General features: G+C 42.7%; 2 protein-coding genes across 2 annotated transcripts in view; one reads left to right on the forward strand and one right to left on the reverse strand.

Moving 5' to 3' along the window:
• Nucleotides 1–16,872, forward strand: part of cog5 (component of oligomeric golgi complex 5) — a 78,973-nt gene extending 62,101 nt beyond the window's left edge. Inside the window, exons 14-22 of the mRNA XM_080757106.1 lie at nt 542–641; nt 2,241–2,351; nt 4,325–4,387; nt 9,480–9,583; nt 11,005–11,242; nt 11,981–12,057; nt 13,070–13,196; nt 14,109–14,188; nt 15,864–16,872. Of these exons, the coding sequence (XP_080613232.1) occupies nt 542–641; nt 2,241–2,351; nt 4,325–4,387; nt 9,480–9,583; nt 11,005–11,242; nt 11,981–12,057; nt 13,070–13,196; nt 14,109–14,188; nt 15,864–15,993 (1,030 nt within the window). The 3' untranslated portion in view covers nt 15,994–16,872. The remainder of the gene's footprint in view (nt 1–541; nt 642–2,240; nt 2,352–4,324; nt 4,388–9,479; nt 9,584–11,004; nt 11,243–11,980; nt 12,058–13,069; nt 13,197–14,108; nt 14,189–15,863) is intronic.
• Nucleotides 16,873–17,554: 682 nt separating this feature from the next.
• LOC308310889 (E3 ubiquitin-protein ligase TRIM21-like) lies at nt 17,555–19,725 on the reverse strand. Its single transcript, XM_080757346.1, has one exon. The coding sequence runs from the start codon at nt 19,362–19,364 to the stop codon at nt 17,691–17,693; it is 1,674 nt and encodes a 557-aa protein (XP_080613472.1). The 5' UTR covers nt 19,365–19,725; the 3' UTR covers nt 17,555–17,690.
• Nucleotides 19,726–23,357: the final 3,632 nt, after the last annotated feature.

The raw sequence follows: 23,357 nt of genomic DNA on the forward strand, positions 1-23,357 counted from the left end.
AATCATTTCCATGAATACAAAAAAACGAGGGATGTGCCGATGAGACACTTTGGCCGATATCTGATATAATTAATTGCCATTATGGCCGGTAACCGATTCTGAAAAAAGGCTGAATTTGAAAAAAGCAATGCCTCTTTATTCCAAAACTAGGGATGCACCGTAATTGAAATGTTGGCTCATATCCCAACATAAACAGCTTGAATGTAGTGTTTTTTTTTTTTAATGTTCCAACTATTGACTCTTTCGAAAGCTTCCCCAGAAGACACTGATATAATTTGCACATCATCACAAAAAGCTTTTTCAGGCTTTTTATTTATTTATTTTTCAACATAATTATAATAAAATTAAATATCTGCTGAATTCGATCCTATTTGCGATTACAGATGAATTGGTTTAAGGCCAATATCGGCCGATACCGATGTGTTTGCCGTTTAATCTCACTATAAAAAAGAAACGTGTGAAAATAGCCGATCTACAAGCTCACAACGCTGCGAGAAGCTGCGTTATATTAATAAACGGTACTATGTTGTTTGCCTTCCAGTGAGCTGAATGTGGCGTCAATAGATCCTCATCTCACTCTGGCTGTCGCCAAGAACGCTGCTAAGACCGTCCAACTCTTCTGTGTCAAGTCTGAACAGCTGGTGTGTATATAGTGTGTGTGTGTGTCTGCGTGTGTGTTGCCCACCACCTCGGAGTCTGGGGGGGGTCGTTTCGCGGTTTTGTCGAGCGTCTATAGGAATAATTGGCCCGTGTTCGGGGCGGGGGGAGGGAAGCCGGGCGAGGAGGGTGATATTTGTCACTACACATACTCCTACGGGTACTCCTCCTTCTGAAGGGGGAGCGTGGGAGAGAGTGCAGGCAGGCTGGAACGGATGGAGGGGAGTGATTTGTGACAGAAGGGTACCGGCGAGAGTGAAGATGTGTAGGACGGCGGGTGTGACCAGCCACGCTGCGCGGCTCGGAAACGGCGGCTCTGACAAACAGACGGGAGGCAGAGCCGGAGCTGGCAGCATGGAGGAATCAGTGGTGGAAAGTAACTATAAGTACTTTTACTTAAGTACTGTACTTAAGTACAATTTTGAGTCATTTGTACTTGAGTATTTCCAATTTCCAATACTTTTACTTCTACTACACTTTTACTCCACTGCAATTATTTGAAAACTTTAGTTACTAGTTACTTTGGGGATTTTAATTTTGATTAGAAAACATACATTAACCACTTCAACCCTATACATTTCGGCCATTTGAGAATAGCCGATCTACAAGCTCACAATGCGTCGCAACGCATTTTGTATACATTTTGAACTTGTGAAATGGCACATTCTGCACAATGAGTACTTTTACTTTTAGTTTGTAAAAAGCTCAATCGATTAATCAGTTTGTAAGTACCCTTAGTTGAGACTTATGGTCTGCCATACGTTCTTATGGTAGATCTGTGATAATGTTTGTCTATATATCTATATAGACACATATATCAGGGATACACATCTCCAAGGACCTGAAGTGGGCCACACACACCAAAACAGTGGTGTAAAAAGCCCAACAGAGACTTCCTCAGAGACATCCTCAGAGCGTTCTACAGCAGCACCATAGAGAGTGTCCTGACGAGTGGCAGCACCGCGTGGTTTGGAAACTGCACCGCTGCGGAAACAGATCACTGCAGAGAGTGGTGCGAACAGCACAGCGCATACATGAGAGACGCTGCGTGGCTAAAGCGGAAAGCATCATCATGGACATTCACCACCCCAGCCACAGCCTGTTCATGCCGCTGCCGCACCCACGGCCAGGCAAGCGATTCAGGAGCATCGGGAGCTGTACTACCAGACTCTTGAACAGCTTTTACTTGTCAGCAATCAGACTGCTGAATAAGAGCTAAGTTTTGTTGCACAGTCTGAACTGAACTGTTATAGCCTAGTCGTACACACATGCACGATGCACCCATGATGAACTTTTATTTATTATGCACTCACTTTGTTATGTTATGCACTTTATGTTCTTCCCTCTCTACCTTTAAAACTGCAATGATGAGCCTGCACACCCGTTTTACTGAGTTTTTCACCCACCTTAATTGTAATGTGATGAGACAATAAAGATTGATTCTGATTCTGTCCCCCTCTACTCTTTCTCCCTCTGTGTGCGTGCATGTGTGCGTGCATGTGTGTGTGTGTGTGTGTGTGTGTGTGTGTGTGTGTGTGTGTGTGTGTGTGTGTGCGCGCGCGCGCGCGTGTGTGTGTGCGTAGTTGAGTACCCAGGGTGATGCCAGTCAGGTCATTGGTCCACTAACTGATGGCCAGAGGAGAAACGTTGCAGTGGTCAACTCTCTGTATCGTCTGCAGCAGGCCGTCTCCAAGGTGAGCTACTGCAGGGCAGTCCTTCTCAAAAGGACACCCATCACTCTGAGAGCGTACACGTGTCGGTCCACTTGGTCCAAGTGGACCTGTAAAGGTCCACTTGTAAAGGTCCACTTCGAACCCCCTCAACGGCTGTAGGAGTTAACTGGGGAAAAAAAGCCGTTTGGCCACAGATGGTATTAAAACACTTCTTTATTGAAAAAGACGGACTAATACATCGCACAGAAACTCGGGATCATAAGTTATTATTTGGGGTAAGCGGGTAAGCACCTTATTTTTTGCATTTGTACATGTTCAGAGAAATAAGGGCTTTAAGGTGGTTGCACACTGGACATGTTTTTGGGAAAATCGATCGAGAAACGCCGCTAGAAATCCGAAAAACGCGCTCGGTGTGTGGGGACCTTTACTGTTGACAGTCCAGGGAACCCTGGGGACACTGGGCACACTAAGACTCTCATCAATGTCAAAATCGATCAAATACATGTACGAGAGTCTTAATACAAGGCTACTTCCGTTTCTTAACATGTTGCTGATCAGAACTGCATCTGTGTGTGGAATGAGACTTCTGAATTATTCACGCACAGCAGTCACATGGTCACACACACATGCGCGCACACGCTGGTTCCATCTGTCTTTTTGACACACCCACACACACTCCATTCATTCCACAATTAACACAGCGTCAATCAATGCCAATGCTCTGCAGGATAGTGATGGCAGGAAGCCGGTCGAGGGGTGTGTGTGTGTGTTGTGGGGGGGGGGGGGGGGGTGTTGTGGGGGGGGGGAGTAGATGGGGGTGTGAGAATAAGCCCCTTTCAACCAGTTTTGGGCATGTCGTTGCCAGCTGAAAGGGTCAACAATAACGAAATTGGCAACACTTTCCGGTCTATAATGCATTATAATCACATTTGTAATGCATTATAATGCACTTGTATGGGTTCATAACACTCGTTATGAATGCAGATTTTTATGCAGAACAACTTGTAACAAAGTTTATGAAGTATTTATAACTATAAGTACTGGTCATAATGCATCATAACCCATTTAGGCCTTAAAAAAAATCTTCTAAATCCTCCAGTTTTCTGAAATAAATATTTTCACGATTTTTCAAAAATGGCAGACCTACAAGCTCGTAGCTTGTAGATCTGCTATTTTTCAATAACTAAATTATAACATAATGTTTAAAACACCAAAAAGGGTTCCAGTCCAAAATGGGATAAGCTCAGCTTCACAGCGTCTTTTTATTGATGAGACCAGGTAGGATAAACACAGTTATGCTGTCCATGTTCCTCTTTAAACGGCCTGTGTTCACTGTTTCCTCTGTGTCATTTCTCTTGTTAACAAGCTGCAGATTAGGCAAAAAATGTTTAGCGATCTCTAGCAGTCTTTCAGCACAAGGCAGCGGGTGCAATCAATCTAGTAACGACAAATTTATGCTCCACATATGTTCAATCTCCAAACTCACTGTGTTAGTATAAATAGTGTTTAAAACTAAGGAGAGATGGAGAAAGAGCTATATCGTACACATGTGTTCCCTCAACATTAAAGATGCATGCTGTGTCCCAGTGCAGCGGCCTGGGTGATTAACAGCGTCGTAAAAACAGATTACTCCCACGTTAAATATTTAAGCACAAGGTAACCAAATTTGTACTGTTCCGAAAGCGAAGCCAGGATTAATTTGGTCGGAGCCCAGAGGCATAGAACGTCGCACACTGTCAAATGAACCACTTTGACCATTAGCCCAAAAACAGTTCCGACGTACAGTACAAGCTCAACTGTGAGCAACTGTGAGGAATTTTGCGTACAGGGAAAATTGCAGTCCAAGTATACAGCTGCAACTCAAGGTTTTAAAGTGGTTAAACAAACTGAGTCGCGTGTGAGTCTCGCTTTGCCGCCTCCCGTTAACCATTTGACCTGTGTGTGTGTGTGTGTGTGTGTATGTGTGTGTGTTTTTTTGTTTTTTTTACTTCTAGGTCATCTCAGGGCTGGGATCGTGTCCGCCGGCTGCTGAACAGGCCCTCTCCGGCTCTCTGGAGGTAAAATGAACACCCTACATAATAGTACACGTATACACGACTACACCTTTAACATGACAGCCAAGAATTTGGCCCGGACGGTTAGCTCAACTGTCTGGGCACCTAGGCTGCTGAGCCCATAGACATATAAAGGTAGCTCTGGAGCGCATGTGCTCAAGGGAGGGCAAAGAATTCCCGAGATTCCTTGCGAAGCCCCGCGGAAGCATGAGTGTGCACATGTGCGGGTCTGATAAGTCCCGGAAAAGATGCGCTGTGATTGGCCAGTAGTCACTTGAGTGACAGCGTGACGTGACGTGACTTCCGCCATACCAGTGTAAATAAATTCTGCAGCAGCCAATGAGGCATCTATTTTTAAAATATCTATGGCTGAACCAGCCTGGCGGCGCGCCGCAGGTTCGACTCCCGATCCCGACGGCCTTTGCCGCGTGTTATCCCCCCCATCTCTCTCTCCATTTCCTGTCAGACTACTTCCATCCTATCAATAAAAGACAGCCAAGGACAACAGGCAGCGCTTTCTGCTTTACGTGTCCATTTCGCTTCTCGCTTAATGGCCTCACACTGTGTTAGTGGGTTGTGAATGTGCTCCGGAGCCTTTTGTCATTTCACAAGGAAGCTCTCACTTCAAAATGTCATTGTAAGTTCACCCACATGCATGAACGCACACACACAGACTGTTCTCAGGACTGTTTGTAGGACATAAAGGCCAATCCACCTAGGTTATTTCTTTATTTCTTTATATATATATATATATATATATATATATATATATATATATACACACGGTATATATATTTTTTACTTTGTGGTCAAATAGCTTATGGAGGAGATTGTACCAAAGATCAGGTTATCTGCTTCTGGCAGGGACTTAATTGATGCATCACACACGCGCACACACACACACACACACACATACACGCATGCTTGTTCACTCACTTCAAGCATCCACACACACACACACACACACACACACACACACACACACACAAACACACGCACGCACACACACACACAGAGAGACGTACTTAAATAGTAAATATAAATAGCACAGTTAGACTATTCCCCTACAACCCAAGCCACACACACACAAACACACAGAGACTTTCGTCAGGCATATTATTGAGTTTGCATTGATTGTCCCGGACGGAACAGCCGATAAGAGGATCAGAATGTCGGGGGCTGTGCTTATCCAGCGTACGTAGTACTAATGTGCCCATCACACGCACACACACACAACACACACACAAGCACATGCACGCGCACAAACCTAATTTATGCTTTTAACTTAAGTTGTGCACGTTACTGACGTACATACAGTATACAGTACGTAATGCAGCCTCCTCTCACAGCTCAGTATTTACATATACCTAATGCAGCATCCCCCAGCAATCCTCTCACAGCTCAGTATGCACCTGTAACACAGTCAGTGCTGGACAACATTACTCAACTGCACTATTTGAGTCAAAGTACAGATACTCCTGGTCGTATGTGTTATGCATCTACAGCTTTGTTAAGTAAATAATTATATACACTAATTAATTGTGCTAATTAGAAAGGACTGTATATTAACTTCGATAACTCAGGTAGAAGGAAAACCAGCCATGCAGGAAACCAAAATGTAAAAATACCACTGAAAGTAATCGGAGTACAAAAAGTACTCAGTCTCATTAAAAACCCAGACATGGAGCCTTTTACCATGTAATTGTCCCAAAATCAGTATAAAACCTTTAAATTATTAAGTTAAGAATTAGCTTTAACAGGAATACTTTTTAGGAGAAGGTTCAATATAATTAATAATACCTTAAGATGAAAATATTTTTAGAAAAATACCTTTTTAAATACCCAAAATGGATAATTAGGAGCTAGTCCATGAAAGAAAGGGAATGTCCAGTCAGCAAGGTTCAGTGTTTCAGCCATGTGTTTTTTTTAGTTGGAGAGCAGGCTGAATTCACATTAGAGTTCTCATTGGGCCTGAAAATGAAGGCCCGGCCCTACCCTAACTGGGTCGGCCTGAGGCTCGGCCCGACCCTAACAATAACCATAATGTTAGGCCCGAAAACCTGAAAAAGCCAGAGTGAAAAAGAAAAGAAAGGAAAAATGCCACTATATGGCTGCGGCGCCTTGCGCCGTGGTTCAAATGTTATTGAGGCTAGTGTGAACGGACTAATCCCGAAATAAAGGATTTATGTAACTCACGTTAATTGGCTGATAATGTTCCATTTCCAACATTCTAATTTCCTACAATTTCCAGGGGTGAGTAAACAACTTTGAATCAAGTAGCAGTGGGGGGGCACGGTGGCACAGTTGGTAGTGCTGTCGCCTCACAGCTAGAAGGTCCTGGGTTCGATTCCCGCTGGGGACGCTGTGGGCACTGGCGGCGTGTTCCCTCCTCCGCGTCATCAGTGCCCATACCCGAGGCGGGGGTTGGCGATAGGGCCCCTCTGTGTGGAGTTTGCATGTTCTCCCCGTGTCCCCTAGGGTAGATACCCTCACAAAAACATGCCGTAATCCTGGTCTCTAAAACTACCTCCCCCTGGCCAGCCGGGGCGCCTGTTGATGGGGAAAGGAACTGGTCGGAATAATGTGTCCCTTCCACGCGCTACGTCCGGCCGGGGAAATTCCCCTCTGTCAGGTGAAAAGAAGCAGCTTGGACTCCTCATGCATAGAAGGAGGCATGAGGTCAGTCCGCTGCCCCCCAGGTTGGCAGAGGAAGTGTAGCGCCCAGGATTACATTAGATAATTGGCACTGGGTGAAAATAAAAAACTGGGTTACAAAATCGTGGGATAAAAATTATTGATAAAAAAAAAAAGAATCAAGTAGCAGTGATCCTCTGATGTGAAGCAGTTAATATGTCCAATACTGTCCCCGTTAAAAATACCCTATCCCTGTTTTAAATCCATTCTGAAAACGTACCTTATTATAAAACTCCTGTTAATATAAACCCCAGGCCTCTTACTTTGAATGTATTTCACGCATGGTTTGTGTTGTGGATTCTTCAGGCAAGCACTTTGTGATATTGTTCTTGAAAGGGCCTATACAAATAATAATACTTATTATTAATATGAATATTATTATTACTATAAAATGGCACCAGAGCTGTGGACAGTTCAGAAACGTGCCTACCTTTCTCACCCCACTCAACCATATAGGGTTTATGTACAGAACTCAAGGCCATCAATGCACTTTGTCAAATGCCATTCTGTCGGCCAACCGGCGCTCCCTGAAATAGCCACCCGTCGAGTTGCTGTGGCAACCGTGATGACCTGGCATAGTATAGCTGTTGGAGGGGTGGGGGGGGGGAGCTACTCTGTCCAACCTATCTATAATTGGTCCTCACTAATGGTCATTATAAAAAGGCACACGCCCCCTCTACACCAGTTATATCTGGTGTAGAGGGGGCGGGTGCCGGCTGGATCAGCCAGTAAGTCCTATTGGCTCTCCGATCTGAGCACCCGCCACCCTTCTTCTCTCCAGTAGAATACAGCGGAGTACACTGTCATCACCGTCACCGATTTTAGTTTTAGTCATAGTCTCTTGAATAGTGTTAATTTAGTAGTCACCTGGAATGTCTTAGCGTTAGTCTAGTTTTAGTCGACTAAATAACATAGGATTTTAGTTGACTAAATCTACAGTTGATTTAGTCGACTAAATATATTTTGTCAGGCCTTGATGCCGTCGTAATGACTGTTTTTACATCTGCCGATCTACAAGCTTGCAGATCTGCTATTTTCAGGATGCAACCAAGTGTAAAATGACTTATACTGGATCTCTTGTCCACTAGTCCCTTCCTAACATTTTAGTCTAGTTTTTATTTGTTGACTGGTCAGTATATTAGTCATAGTCATAGAATGCAACATAGAACAACTTCTATTTCAGCATGCTAACTTTCTGCAGTTTCTTGCAGCTTTGAATCCCCATGTCCATATATCCCATCAATACTGACCAGAATGAATCCCCATGTCCATATATTATCCCATCAATACTGACCAGAATGAATCCCCATGTCCATATATTATCCCATCAATACTGACCAGAATGAATCCCCATGTCCATATATTATCCCATCAATACTGACCAGAATGAATCCCCATGTCCATATATTATCCCATCAATGACCAGAATGAATCCCCATGTCCATATATTATCCCATCAATACTGACCAGAATGAGTAGACAGAAATAATGCCATCTTATAATGACCATCAATGAGGCCCAATTATATGAAGATAAGATTGAAAATGGGTCAAGTGCTCTTTTAATTGTCTCCACCAGGCCGAAGGCATGGGGAGAGAGTATGTTTTGCATTCATTCTGTGTGTGTGTGTGTGTGTGTGTGTGTGTGTGTGTGTGTGTGTGTGTGTGTGTGTGTGTGTGTGTGTGTGTGTGTGTGTGTGTGTGTGTGTGTGTGTGTGTGTGTGTGTGTGTGTGTGTGTGTGTGTGTGTGTGTGTGTGTGTGTGTGTGTGTGTGTGTGTGTGTGTGTGTGTGTGTGTGTGTGTGTGTGTGCGTGCCCGAGGGGCACTTTTTCTTGTTTGGTTGTGTGACTGCCTGGGATTTGGGGTTGGGCCGCAGAAGACTATAGTAATCCCTTTTCTGGATGTAGGTATTGGCACCATCCAGGTATAGAGCGCCATCCTTATATCTCTATGGGCGAGACTCTTAAATTGAAAGCCGATTTGGCCGGAAACTGCGTGTCAGGAATAACATGTGTAACATGTCCCGCGAATGTCATTTAATCCACCCAAAACATACTTTTTCTAAGCTAGGATCATATCGTTTGGAGAAATGAGCCGAAAATCAAGCTTGGTTTTGGTCTAAAAAGAAGAATCTAGACAGCATGAGATCTGCGGGTTTTCCATTTCCGTTTTTATTTTGTTTTTTCAACGGACCGCTACCGGAGTGTTGAACGCATACATGACACGATTGATCATCGTAATCAATTCATATTAAAATTGGCGTCCAACGGCGATCTCGGCGCCGAGGGCCTTTGGAAAAGAGGCGCCAGAAGGTAATGGCCTGTACTGTTCATACTGTACTACAGTGTGTGTGTGTGTGTGTGTGTGTGTGTGTGTGTGTGTGTGTGTGTGTGTGTGTGTAGGGGGTGCAGGCCCTGATGAGCAGTGCGGTGCAGCCTCTACTGCAGTCCGTCAGCGACTCCATAGAAGCCATCATCATCACCTTGCACCAGGAGGACTTCTCTGGGTGAGGATATACCGCCACACGCGTGTGCACACACATGCACACACGGTGGTCAGAACAACATATGGAATGAATTCTGTACTGGCCATATATGGAGCGTGTCTTGAGTGTACAGGGTTTGATGAGGTCAGATCAACATATGGAATGTCCGAACAGGTCAGCTCCATATATGGAGATCTAAGGGTGGCAGCGGGGGCAGTGTCTGCCCAGGTAGGGCCGGGCCTTAATCTTCGGGCCTGTTGAGAAATCAAGTGTATTGACCGTCATATATGGACACGGCAATATATGGAGCGTGTCGCGAGGCGTGCGTGTGCGTATTGAATATTGATTGAATACTTTATTTGTCAGAAATGTACGGTACAGAGTATAGTCAAACACTTGGTCCAAAAGGAAATCACTGAAAAATGTCCTTGCGGTCTTGTTTCCATTCAGGTCCTGGGTATTCAATTTATTATCATGACATGGAAAAATAACAAATTCAAATCATCAAAAAATAATAAAAAAGATGTGTACAGGTTGGGAGAAAAAAGATGAGGTTCATAAAGAGGTCGGGGTAGTCACTTGACTAAGGGAGGAGCGATCATTTCCTCTCCCTTTTGTGTTTGTGTTTTTTATTGATTTTCTTTGGATATTCTACCGTTAGAATTAATCAAATGCATTACCTTCTACTGTAAATCGCTCTGGAGTAAGTGCGTTTGCTAAATGGCTAAATTGTAAACTGTAGTGGGTCTCACACACCAAGACTTCAGTTCAAAATATTTATTTCATCACACTGATGAAGGCTGGATAGCCGAAACGTTTATTGTCCCTGTTCAAAAATGAATTACATATTTTGAACTGAAGTCTTGGCGTGTTTGACCCACTACCGTTATTTATTTGATATGTTTTGAACAGGTAACGCACCTAAAGTCAGAGCGTGGTGCAGTGGTGTGCACAGACGTTTAGAGGGGCAGGTGCTCAACTGAAAAAAGGACACCTTGTGCAGCGCGTGGAACCGGCCAGTTGCCTTAATAGTGTGATATTTATAGATTTCGGGGCCTAAATAATAATCTTAGAAGCTTTTTTTTTTATTATCAAGAATTGATCAATGTCACCATGGTCCACATACTGTACAGTGTACACTGTACAAAAAAGGAGAAAAAAGGGCACATTGCCAAAAGGGCAGGGGGTCTAGCACCCCCTAGTGTCTATCTGTGCACGCCACTGATGGCCATATGAAGAGTAATACATTGTAAACCGGGCCATGGGTGTGTGTGTGTGTCCTGCAGCGCCCTGAGCATCATATGAAGAGTAACACATTGTAAACTGTGTGTCCTGCAGCGCCCTGAGCATCATATGAAGAGTAATACATTGTAAACTGTGTGTCCTGCAGCGCCCTGAGCATCATATGAAGAGTAACACATTGTAAACTGTGTGTCCTGCAGCGCCCTGAGCAGCCCCGATAAGCCTGACGTGCCCGTCTCCCTGTACATGAAGGAGCTGCAGGGCTTCATCTCCAGGGTGATGGCCGACTACTTCTGCCACTTCCAGTGCGTGGACTTCATCTACGACAGCACGGAGGCCATCGCGCGGCGCGCCGTCCTGCTGTTCCTGCGCCACGCCAGCCTGCTGCGCCCGCTCGGCGAGGGAGGCAAGATGAGGCTGGCCGCCGACTTTGCACAGGTGAGCCGGCGGAACAATTACTTTTTTATTTTTGACCCTTTCTGGATGGGAACCTATTTTGGTTTTTTTTGTTGCTACTGTATGTACAGTATAGTTTTTCCAGGGTTTAGAAGGCGTTTTTTAGAATCGACCTCAGTCCTAAATGTGAGAGTATCAATACTGCAATGTAGAAATACTACGGAATTCAAAATGTCCTTTTGTAAAAGTACAAAAGCATCAAAATATACTTAAAATACCAAAAGTAAAAATACTTTTGGTATTTCAAGTCTTGAAATGTATACAATTCTTTTGAAAATAGCGGATCTACGATCCGCTATTTTCAAATGGACGAAATGTCTAGTATAGTGAGCTGAAGTGTGTAATGTACGTCATTTTGTAATACAGTAATACAAATCTAGAAAGCTACTAGTACTGTAACTGTGTTCAAACTAATTTAGTGAGTAAAAGGATCTGAGATGTAGAGTAGAAGTAAAAGTACAGAAAATTGGAAACATTCCAATAAAGTAACATTCAAGTACAGTGCTATAGTAAATGTACTTTGCACTACTACAGGTTAGGGACGCATTCCTCTTCCGGTGCGCACATGTGGAAGTACATTTAGTCAATTATGATTTTGTGGTACTTTTACTTTACTTGAGTGTGTCAGTTTCTTTCTCATAGTTCAGGCATAGCACTACTACCAGCAGCAGTAGTATGTATAATTTGTATTTTTGTGCGTGCGTGCGTGTGCATTCTTAGATGGAGCTGGCAGTGGCTCCAATGTGCAGGCGAGTGTCTGAGCTGGGGAAACCTTACCGTATGTTACGGTCCTTCAGGTGTGTATTTTATGTATCGAAATGTGTGATACAAAAATATATATAAATATTCATATAGCGTTACAGATAGTGTGCACATGAGAATTATAATAATAGCTGCACTATGTCAAACGGAGGCGTCATTTGCGTTTACACACTCCCATGGAGTATGTTTCGAGCTTTAGGCTTTCCAGTAGTCTGTATTGTAGTCTAACACAAAAAAATGCATTGTGTTTGTGTCAGTGTTCATTTTGACAGCAATTTTGTTTTGTCTTTTTGTTTTAGTCAAAGTCTTTTGAACAAAACTTGTCATCTGAAATGTTTTAGTCTTAGTCGACTTAGGGCCGATTCATACTCCTATTTTAGAGCCGAATAAAAGTCGGTTCGGCTCTGTAGAGCCTACAATTTGACGTCATTTGAGGTTCGGGGGGGGGCGGGTACCGTCCTAAAGTCGGCTCTTCGGTGCTACTGAAAATTTCTGACGAGCCGAAATCATTTCGGCACTACAGCGCCGAAACAGAGGTAAAATAGGAGTATGAATCGGCCCTAAGTCTACAGTTGTTTTTGTTGACGAAAATGTATTTTGGTGGGCCTTGATGGCGTCATACTCATAATGGCAGATTTTACGCTGAAAATACCCAATCTACAAGCTTACTGTACGCTGCGACGCCTTGTGAGCTTGTAGAGCTGCTATTTTCAGATCGCAACACCCGATTGCGACGAGACATCAAATGACTTGTCTTTTAGTTCTAAATCTACTGGATCTCTTCTCCACTGGTCCCTCCCTATTTAGTCTAGTTTTCATTTGTTGACGAAATTGTCAGTATATATTTAGTCTTAGCTTTAGTCATCATAGCTTAGGGTTTATTTAGTTTTTCTTCAGTGAAAAAAGGTAGCCGACGAACATTTACCATCATAGTTTTAGGCGACGAAATCAACACTGTGTGTGTGTGTGTGTGTGTGTGTGTGTGTGTGTGTGTGTGTGTGTGTGTGTGTGTGTGTGTGTGTGTGTACGTGTGCGCTTGTGCGGCAGGCCCCTGCTGTTTCAGACCAGTGAGTTGATAGCCAGCAGCCCGGTGGTTGGAGACCTGATCCCTTACAGCACTCTGCTGCACTTCTTCTTCACCAGAGCCCCTCCGGAGCTCAAGTCTCCTCACCAGGTACTCTACTCAGTACTCACACAGCTGTAGCCTCCTCACCAGGTACTCTACTCAGTACTCACACAGCTGTAGCCTCCTCACCAGGTACTCTACTCAGTACTCACACAGCTGGACAGTAGTGGACTGTAGCCTCCTCACCAGATATTCTACTCAGTACTCACACAGCTGGACAGTAGTGGACTGTAGCCTCCTCACCAGATATTCTACTCAGTACTCACACAGCTGGACAGTAGTGGACTGTAGACTCCTCACCAGGTATTCTACTCAGTACTCAGACAGCTGGACAGTAGTGGACTGTAGCCTCCTCACCAGGTATTCTACTCACACAGCTGGACAGTAACAGCAGCATGAGATGAAATGTACTGTACACCCTAATCCATCCCCTCCCTGCACTTCAACATGCCTCTCGTTCAAAATATGAACGCTTTGGAGCTTCTAGCGATATAATAGAATTGAGACCAACGTAAGCTAGCGGGGGGTGGGGGTTCAGAGTAAAAGCGGCCATGTCTTTCCGGCACCCCAGAGCTTCTATTTTGAAGGAATCCCGGCACTGATTGTGATATCTCATTTACTGCCAACATTGATTCAGTCTGTATGTCCCTCACTGCCTACGGATGCAGTGGAGAACTTTTTTTTTTTTGAAGACCCCAAAATTCATTCCAAAATGAACTGGAAACAAAATACTTTTTGTTTCTAGACTTTCTTTTGTCTTTTGGTGTTTTTATCTGTTTGTCAATCAATTTAGTCTTGGTTTTAGTCACCATAGCTTAGTTCTTTAGTTTTTATTTAGCTTTTTTTGTCAGTGAATGGAAGGCAGCTGACGGACATCGTCATAGTTTCAGTCAACGTTATCAACATGGATGGAGCATGAGAGTGTGTGTATTTTAACTTTACGGCCTGTCTTCTACACAGAGGGCAGAGTGGTCTATCGCCCGCTACTCCCAGTGGATGGATGACCATCCATCAGAGAAGGACAGGCTGACCCTCATCAGGTGGGCTACCCTAATACCCTTCCACTGGCTCGCAACAATCATCATACGCATGTCGTAATCAGTGGGCTGTGGGGATATTGCATGTGGACCACCGAAAAAATGACCACAGAATAAGATTTTAACAATAATATAACATTCGTATAAACATTTAAAATAAAAATGTGATACCGTCCGTTAGTTCCATTGATCAAAGCCTGACACTATTGATGGCTTAAAGGTATGGTAAGTGGTATTTCTTTGGTTAAAACTAAAGGTTTTTTGTTAAAAGGATATTCTGATACAGTAGTAAACATTGCTTGTTAGTTCCGTGTCCCCATTACTGAACAAACACTTTATAGCAATGAGTACTGTCACAACACAGTGCTTTTTAACACTAACCAAAGAACATGTGTTGAAGTGAGATGGGTGTACCTTTAACATGTGTAGAAGTGGTCAGATGGGTGAGCCGCTAAAAGTGGGCCTCTGACCTAGAAAAGAGTTGAGGAAGTCTGTAAAATCTGGAGCATGTGCATCTTGCTAAGAGTTAAGTGTGGTGAATGAGCAGCCCCTGGTGGTTTAAATATAGTCATGCAGATTCTCACTCTCAGAAGGTTTTATTTATTTGTTTATTTACTATTACTGTATTTATTGAGGTTTTCTTTGAACATGGAGCAGAAAAGTTTGAGTTGTGCATTTACTTACTTACTTACGCCTATTACCCCTTCTGGGGTTTAGGCCGCCAACAAGAGTTCTCCAAGTATCTCGGTCCTCAGCCAACACTTCCAGCTGTCCCCAAGTGTGGCCCATAGTTTTCGCATCTGCCTCCAGGTCTCTGCGCCAGGTGTTCTGTGGTCGACCTCTTTTTCTTTTCCCTTGGGGGTTCCACTTGAGGGACTGCCTTGTGGTGTTTGAGGCTGGTTTTCGGAGTGTATGGCATTAAATTGTTATAATTATAAGAGGTCAAGGGCATAAACACAAGGATGCAAACGGGGTAATTCATTGCCCAGGCCGCTTTCAGGCAATTTTTCCCGGGGGCGCTACATTGTAGGGATGGGCGGCATGACATTTCTGTCAAATATCGATATCCGATTTGATTATATTCTGCCTTCATAGTTCATTCATTCATTCATTCATAGGGGTGTAACGATGTAGTAACTGCATCGAAAAATTGAATTTTAGAATCAAAGTATATCGAAATGAAAACGGCAACATTGACTATGTATCCTATCGTATCGTTTTGCAATGCAAATATTCGATATCGAATTGTTTTGCTATGCTAATAATCGATTGTATTAAATGAATACTACATTTTTGTGCATGGTATTGCACTATATAAATAGTTTTAAGGGGGGTTTAATTACTTACTAAATCATTTAATCGTATCGTATTGCCATAATGAACCAATATCGTCCATGTATCGTATCGTCAACCATGTGTCGTGATACATCGTCGCTGTTAAAATGTATCGTTACACCCCCATTCATTCATTCATTTATTCATTCATTCATTCATTCATTCATTATCTCTCTCTCTCTCTCTGTGTGTGTGTGTGTGTGTGTGTGTGTGTGTGTGTGTGTGTGTGTGTGTGTGTGTGTGTGTGTGTGTGTGTGTGTGTGTGTGTGTGTGTGTGTGTGTGTGTGTGTGTGTGTGTGTGTGTGTGTGTCTGTCTGTGTCTCTCTCTTTGTCTCTCTCTCAGGGGCGCGCTGGAGGCCTATGTCCAGTCGGTGAGAGCTCGCCAGGGGAAAGAGTTTGCTCCCATCTATCCCATCATGCTGCAGCTGTTACAGAGAGCCACCAGTGGTCCCCAGCAGGAGGCCAGAGCATGAACGCACTACCAGAGGTCCCCAGCAGGAGGCCAGAGCATGAATGCACTAGCACTCTGGGCTGTTCACGCCCAGCACTAGAACTGTAACGTTTAAATTACATTTATGTCATATAAATTAAGTCAATCTTTCCCCCCTAAGATACAGTTTATGTCACGAGGGAAAACTTCAGAGAATAGTAGTCCATTATGATAGATTTGAAAATAACTCCATACTTGTCATTTAACTACTTGAACCCCAGCATCCCTATTCTGGGGGGAACCTTCACCAAAAATAGCCGATCTACTATCGGCTATTTTTGGCAAGGAAGTCTGGCGGTCCATCTTACTAAGTATAGAGGGCTTACGTGGTTTAAAATTATATTGATAAATTCAAAATATTATCAAAGTATTCCGCGGCACCCAGGACATGCGTAGGCTACACATCCAACGGGCCCCCTGGGCGCGATAGTCTGATAAAATCTGAAATCACGCACGCATGTGGAGTGAACACATGCAGCTTGCCTGTTTTGGTTGTCATCTATAGCTTCATTTGACCAACATCAAGTGCACCACTGCATTTTCATGGATTCCCATAGGAAGAAGACAAACAGGACAGTGAAAAGCGGTATTTATAAAATCTGTATTTATACTGTGTGGTTATGGTGCTTGATGTGAATGTCCCTTTTTTACACTGCAAATGACTGATTATTTCTGGGAGACTTTTGGTGATTGTACTTAGTATTGTACTTTATTATTGTTATTATTAATGATAGACGGTAATGGTTTGGGTTTTCCAGCAGCACAAAAGGATGGAAACTTTATGCTAACGATGCATTTGCGTTTTAATGTCCTTGTATGCACATTCGCTAACACAATAAAAAAAAATGCAGTTGCCATTTCACTTACAAGTCTTTCCTCTCCCCCCCCTCTGTCAATCATGAGTATTCATGACCATATTATAATCAAGTATGTTTATAACGCATTATAGACATGGCTTGCAAGTGTTTTCTGAAATATAACAAATATAACCAGATGAGGCCCAGGTGTAACAAGTGTGTATACGATCTATGTAAAAATTGGATTTGTAATATAATAATACATTCTAAGAAACAATAACAAAAACAAACTAATCATTCTTGAGGGGGTTTTTTTGCACTACAAACTAGTAAAATGTGCACATATTTATTTTCAAGAATCACATTTTCAGTCATCTGTATTGCTAAATGCGGCTACATAAGACAATTAACATCATAATCAGGCATTTATATATTTTTATTAACTGTAGTATTTGCATTGAGGTACAAGACTGACAATAAAATGTTGTTATTCCTTTTGGACATAATGCCTGCAGAATAATAATTGAAAATGTTGAGTTTAATAGTCACACAGCCAGGGTGGGAATATATTTTAATCAAAATGCTCCCTTGGCCCAGGCGGTGGCGTAACCGTCTGGGCACCCGACTGGTATGGAGAACTATAGTCTTTGGCTGTACTGAAATAGCAGACGACAGCAGAATACAAAATAATCTAATCTGGCGGCAGTGTGGTTGAGGCGTAGAGTGGCCGATTACCAGTTCGAGTTAGTGATGAAGTGTCCTTGCGCAAGCCGTTGAACCCTTAATTGCTCCCGATGAGCAGGTTGGTGCCTTGCATGGTTTCCTCCGGTGTATGAATGTGTGTGTGAATGAAAATTTCTGACGAGCCGAAATCATTTCGGCACTACAGCGCCGAAACCTCGGTAAAATAGGAGTATGAATCGGCCCTGAGATTGACAGGAGCAATGATCAACGGAGCAGCGTTTTTGCCATCTTTATTCATATGAGGACAGAAGAAAGGATAGAGTTTATCACTGAAGGTGCAGCCAGTGAAAGAGTAGATCAGAACTCTTGCCTCCACATCATAAAAGGAGACCAGACGCCCCACGTAATCCACAAACACTCCTACTTTCTGGAGCTTCTCTGTAACAGAGAGAAGGACGGGAGGGATGGTCAGAGCCTCGTACTCATTTCCATTCCTCAACCACACAGCCCAGTAACCATCATCAGCGCTCATTGTGATTGGACCCTTCCTGTTGATGGACTCTCTGGCCACTCCTATGGTGTAGCCAGTCTTCCCTTTAACCTGCACCTCAAAGTAAAATCGTCCCGAGGAGAAGCTTTGTTTTCCTAAGACGTAGACACAAAAAGAGAATCTCTTTTTGTTGTATGGGAGATTCTTCTTTATGTCTCCGTAATGCACTCGTTTTCCATCCTCGGACAGGATGAGTTTGCAGTTTGCTGTGTCAGGGTCCAAAGTTACATCCACTGCATATTGCTGGACCCTCCTTAGCTCAGCATCACCCAGATTCTTCTCCACCTCTTCACTGAGTGATATGAGCTGAGCCACAGCCGTCCTCACAGTCCCCACATATGAAGACTGGTGGACATTGACATGTTTCCAGTCAATCGCGAGTGGAAGGTTGTTGATTAATTGGACGTTGTGGAGGAGGTGGAGGTGGTCTTTAGTGTGCGAGAGCTGCTTCAGCTCAGAGCTTCTCTCCTTTAGCTTGGTGATTTCTTGTTGCAGCTCTTTAATGAAGCATTCAGCCTGTTTCTCTGTGGTTTTCTGCTTCTCTTCAATCCCATCGATGAGCTCAGCCTGGCTTCTCTCAATGCAGCTGATCAGAGTGGTGAACACCTGCACACCGTCTGCCATCTCTCTGTCTGCGTCTTTCTTGCTGAGCTCTACTGAGTGTTCGATCTCCTGAACCTTCAGTTGTCTCTCCTGGATCATCTGCTGAACTTCAGCCTCCATCTTTCCCAGCTCAGCCTTCTTTCCTTCATATGCCTCTTTCAGAGGCAAAACTTGATGTTCCTCGTAGTCTGACTCGGTGCACAACTGACAAATACAAACGAGGCACCTCTCGCAGAACAGCTCCAGAGGTCTCTCGTGTACGTTGCACATAAAGTCTTCCGGGTTCTCCGCAGGGTCGATCAGTTTGTGCTGTTTTAACGCTGTGACCCTCTGATGAGGCTCCAGGTGAGTTTCACAGTAGGAGGCCAGACACACCAGGCAGGACTTCAGAGCCTTGAGCTTGGTCTTGGTACAGACGTCACAGGAGACTTCATCTGGTTTTGCAGGCTCTCGGGTTGTGTTGGTTTTAACTTCGACTTGAGCAAACTTTCTAAACTGAGCAACTATCTCACATATGAACATGTTGACCCTTGGCTCTGGTTTTTTGAACACTTCCTTACAAATGGGGCAGTCGCACAGCTTGTTGGCATCCCAGTAGTGTGTGATGCAGGTCTTGCAGTAGTTGTGTCCACATGGAGTGGTGACTGGATCGGTGAACACATTCAGACAGATGGAACACAGGAACTGCTCTTCAGACAGGAGACCACGGGCAGAGGCCATTTCTACACACTGATAATAAAGAATAAGTGTGAAACACTGAAAACAAAAAGTATTAAAAACATATAAAGCCAGAACATTAAATAGTGAGGATAGCTGAGGAAGGCCTACGTGCCGAAACGTTCTGTTGTTGCTCCTGCTGGGGGGAGAACTATGAATAAACTAAGAATCCTAGATGGATCAAGAGTGAGTGCTGGTATTCCTTTCTATAGACTATTTCTACCAGAACCGTGCACCCGATATTCTGTTACTGTGAGTGCTTGCTTCTCCTCTCTTTAAATTAAACTGGAGAACATACCTGGCTTTTGTATATGTCAGGGCTATTTTGTACAGATTTAATATATTTAACTCACCTGTAGGCCTACTATATCTGTGACTATGACCTTTTTAGTACCTTTTTTTTCACTGATGAAAACTAAATAAAAACTAAGCTATACTAAATATATTGACAATTTTGTCAACAAATAAAAAGACAAAAACATTGTGGAGGTATTAGTGCGTGGAGAAGAGATCCAGTAGAACTAAAAGACAAGTCATTTTGTGCTTGGTTGCACTCGGGTCTTATGAGTAAAACTAAATGAAAGTCACTAAACTATGTCACTAAACTAAATCTGCTGTCAAAATCAACACTGTTGTGTAGTCACAGCAAAGTTGTAATTTCGGCTCGGTTCACTTTAGATGAGTTGATTTATTGGCAGTTCATGTTGTGAAAGTTCACTAGCTCAAAACATTCAGTTCACATAGATTCAATCAAACTACACATTTTTTCACAAATTCAGAGGGAAAATTGACACAATTGATCATTAAATGAGCATACAGTACCTTGCAATTGATAGGCGTCTGGGTTTTTTTTCCGGCACTGTGACTGGAGTCCTGAGTCTGATGACCAGCAAGAAGTTGAATTGCCGCCTCAAGTAGCCTTCCTATTTAGAGACCTGCTTTTTGACAAACTGGCCCTACTGTATGTCAACGCTGTCGTCATTGATTGGCCACTGTAAATTGTCCCGCCTTTTTATATTTTTGATTAACTTTACCAACAAGGCGTACTTTGACTATCAGATCGCCGGTGGTCACAGGCGTGGCAAATGATGACCATATCAATGATCCTGGTGACGCACGGTTATAGATTCACGGTCGGGAAAACTTGGGACCCCCCCCCCCAAGTCTGACTCATAGTGTCCATACTGTACTGAACTGTTGTTTTCAGAGCAATTTCTCTATTGAACAAGCCAAAGCAAAGTTAAAACTAAAATTGAATAAACATTTCCGTTAACCATACCATACCATCTTTATTTCTATAGCACATTTAAATAACAAGTTGTACCAAAGTGCTTTACAATAAAATAATAAAAATAAACCGAACGAAATAACTAGTAACCGGAACGGTATTGTGTGTTTACAAAACAGACTAAAGCGAAGTGAAATTATTCACAAAATGCCCTTAGTTTTAGTTTATGGATGGTTGGTGGTTCATCTGTAACTGAATACATTTTAAATCTATTGTTACGTTTTTATTACACGATACTTACCTTTTCAATCCTGCACCTGACAAATTACCCAAAGTGTAAATAAAACCAACACTAAAACTAATACAAAAAACTAACTAAAACTATTAGCATTTAAATAAAAAACTAGAAAGTCGGCTCTAAAAACGAATTAAAACTGAATTAGGTGAAATCACTTGTCTTTTAATTCTACCGGATCTCTTCTCCACTATAGTCCCTCCCTAACATCTTCGTCTAGTTTTTATTTGTTGACGAAATTGTAAATTATTTAATCTTGGTTTTTGTCATCATAGCTTAGTTTTTATTTAGTTTTTGTCATTATTATTTTTTCGTCATAGCTTTAGTCGACGAAATCAACACCGTTGCTCACCAGTGAGAGGGCGAGACGAAGATGAGTGATGTTGATTGATGATCACAGTACCAGTAGATTAAAGAGACCGCTATAGGCCTACTGTGACTATTTGACACAATCAGCTCTCTGTCTACATTGCTCAAGATTCTACAACAGTGTAGACAGATGGCTGCATGTATGTTTAATTAGTGGAAACTTTGTGAACAATACCCTCAACAACAACAATGACATCCAGAGAGAGAGATCAGTGCGTGTGTTTGAATACTTTATAGTCAGAAATGTACAGTGGTGGAAAAAGTACTCAATTGTTTTACTTAAGTAAAAGTACCAATACTGCAAATCTGCAATTTAGAACTACTTCGTTACAAGTAAAAGTACGGAATTGAAAATGTACTTGAATAAAAGTAGAAAAGTATCGGCATCAAAATGTACTTAAAGTACTAAAAGTAAAAGTACTCATATTGCAGAATGTCCCATTTCACAGGTTCAAAATGTGTACAAAATGTATTGAATTGAAATTGATCTACAAGCTCACAATGCGTCGCAACAGAGACGCAACGCTTGTAGATTAGCTATTTTCAAATGGCCGAAATGTATAGGGTTTAAGTGGTTACTGTATGTTTTCTAATGTAGATGTAGTGGAGTAGAAGTACAAGTACTGGAAATTGGAAATACTCAAGTAAGGTACAGTCAGATGATGATATGAATGATAAATGATAACACAAAGTCGTCATGGGGTCTTGTTTCCATTGTGGTCGTGTTTGTGTGCGTGTGCGAGTGAGATTGGACATTACCAATGATTAATTTTAAATGACAATTCAAGATGCTCAAAGAAACAAGACTACTTGTGGTGAAAGAAATCTAGCATATGACTGGGCTGTGTTTGCATGCATACCCTGGGGTAGTGTGGGCTGAAATTGTGGTGGGATACTTGGTGGTAGTGTCTTGCGTTGTAAAATTCTCTACTACACTCTAAATGGCTCTATCCTTATTAATTAACATTTCCAGTGAGAGTCATAACAAATTTGTATATTTATCTGCGTAATGATCAAGATGAATCATGAAAAATAAGCTTAATTAATCAAACTTTTCTATTTGTATATTACTGTATATAATGCAATCCTACAATCTAGATTAAAATGGCTCATTTGAACTCTGCCGAAGGCATTCAAAATATGTGTGCGCTACCTAAATAATGACCAGAAATAAGTCCTTTTCTCAGGCCAGGTGGCCCATTAGACCAGGAGCCCTAATTATGGATACAGCAGGCTCTTTTAGCCGGGGAGCCACAGGCCCAAAAGCTCAAAGCTGTGATGTCATGCCGTACTTTTTATTTGTGTTTATTCTATTCATTTGGTCATTAAGGTCCACAGAATGAGAGGCCTGCTCTGCTGGAAACATAGCAAAAAAAGTTATGGACATTTTTGTATACCACCATAGATAGACAACCAATATATGGCAACATTTTCCAAATTACATCATGCTTTAAGTAGCATGTGACAATTGTGGCATGTCAAACTAGGGGGTTTTCATGATTCTGAATCCATTCCAAGCACGAAAAACACTCCTTGGCCTACATTCGGCCATAGCCACTTGCCAAAATGTGCCCAAATGTGCTGACCTCATCACATTTGTGATGACGGCTATCTAGATTCAGACATCTATGCAATCTCATTTTTTGAAGAATCCTGCAGCACTAGTTGGTTTCGGTGGTCCAGGTGACCACCAAAACGGTAGTCACCTCATAGGCTGACCACCGTTTTGGTGGTCACCTTATCACCTAAACATTAGAGAAGTAGTAAAGCGGGACTGTACCATACCTGTGCGTTGGGGCTCCTGGTTAGTTTACTGCAGGAGATGGATCTGAACTGTGATTGAGATCCTCAAGGACCCACAGCAGGGAGTTCCAGGGGGTCCCCAGCTAAATTGTAGTTTGGAACCAAATGGACCCTATAGGTCTGTAACTGAGTGTGCAAATGCAAATACAAATGTGTACACTCAGAGTTAAACTAAAAGTGGTTTTACAATATAAATTGGGGCCCAGAGATAGAAGAATCTCTGCTAGAGCCGTAATTAGTATTAGTGTCAATGTGGGGGTCCTTGACATGAAAAAGTTTGGGAACAACTGCTGGTTTGCAC

Source organism: Protomyctophum bolini (assembly GCF_963924005.1).
Source record: "Protomyctophum bolini genome assembly, chromosome: 23".
Lineage (NCBI taxonomy): Eukaryota > Metazoa > Chordata > Actinopteri > Myctophiformes > Myctophidae > Protomyctophum > Protomyctophum bolini.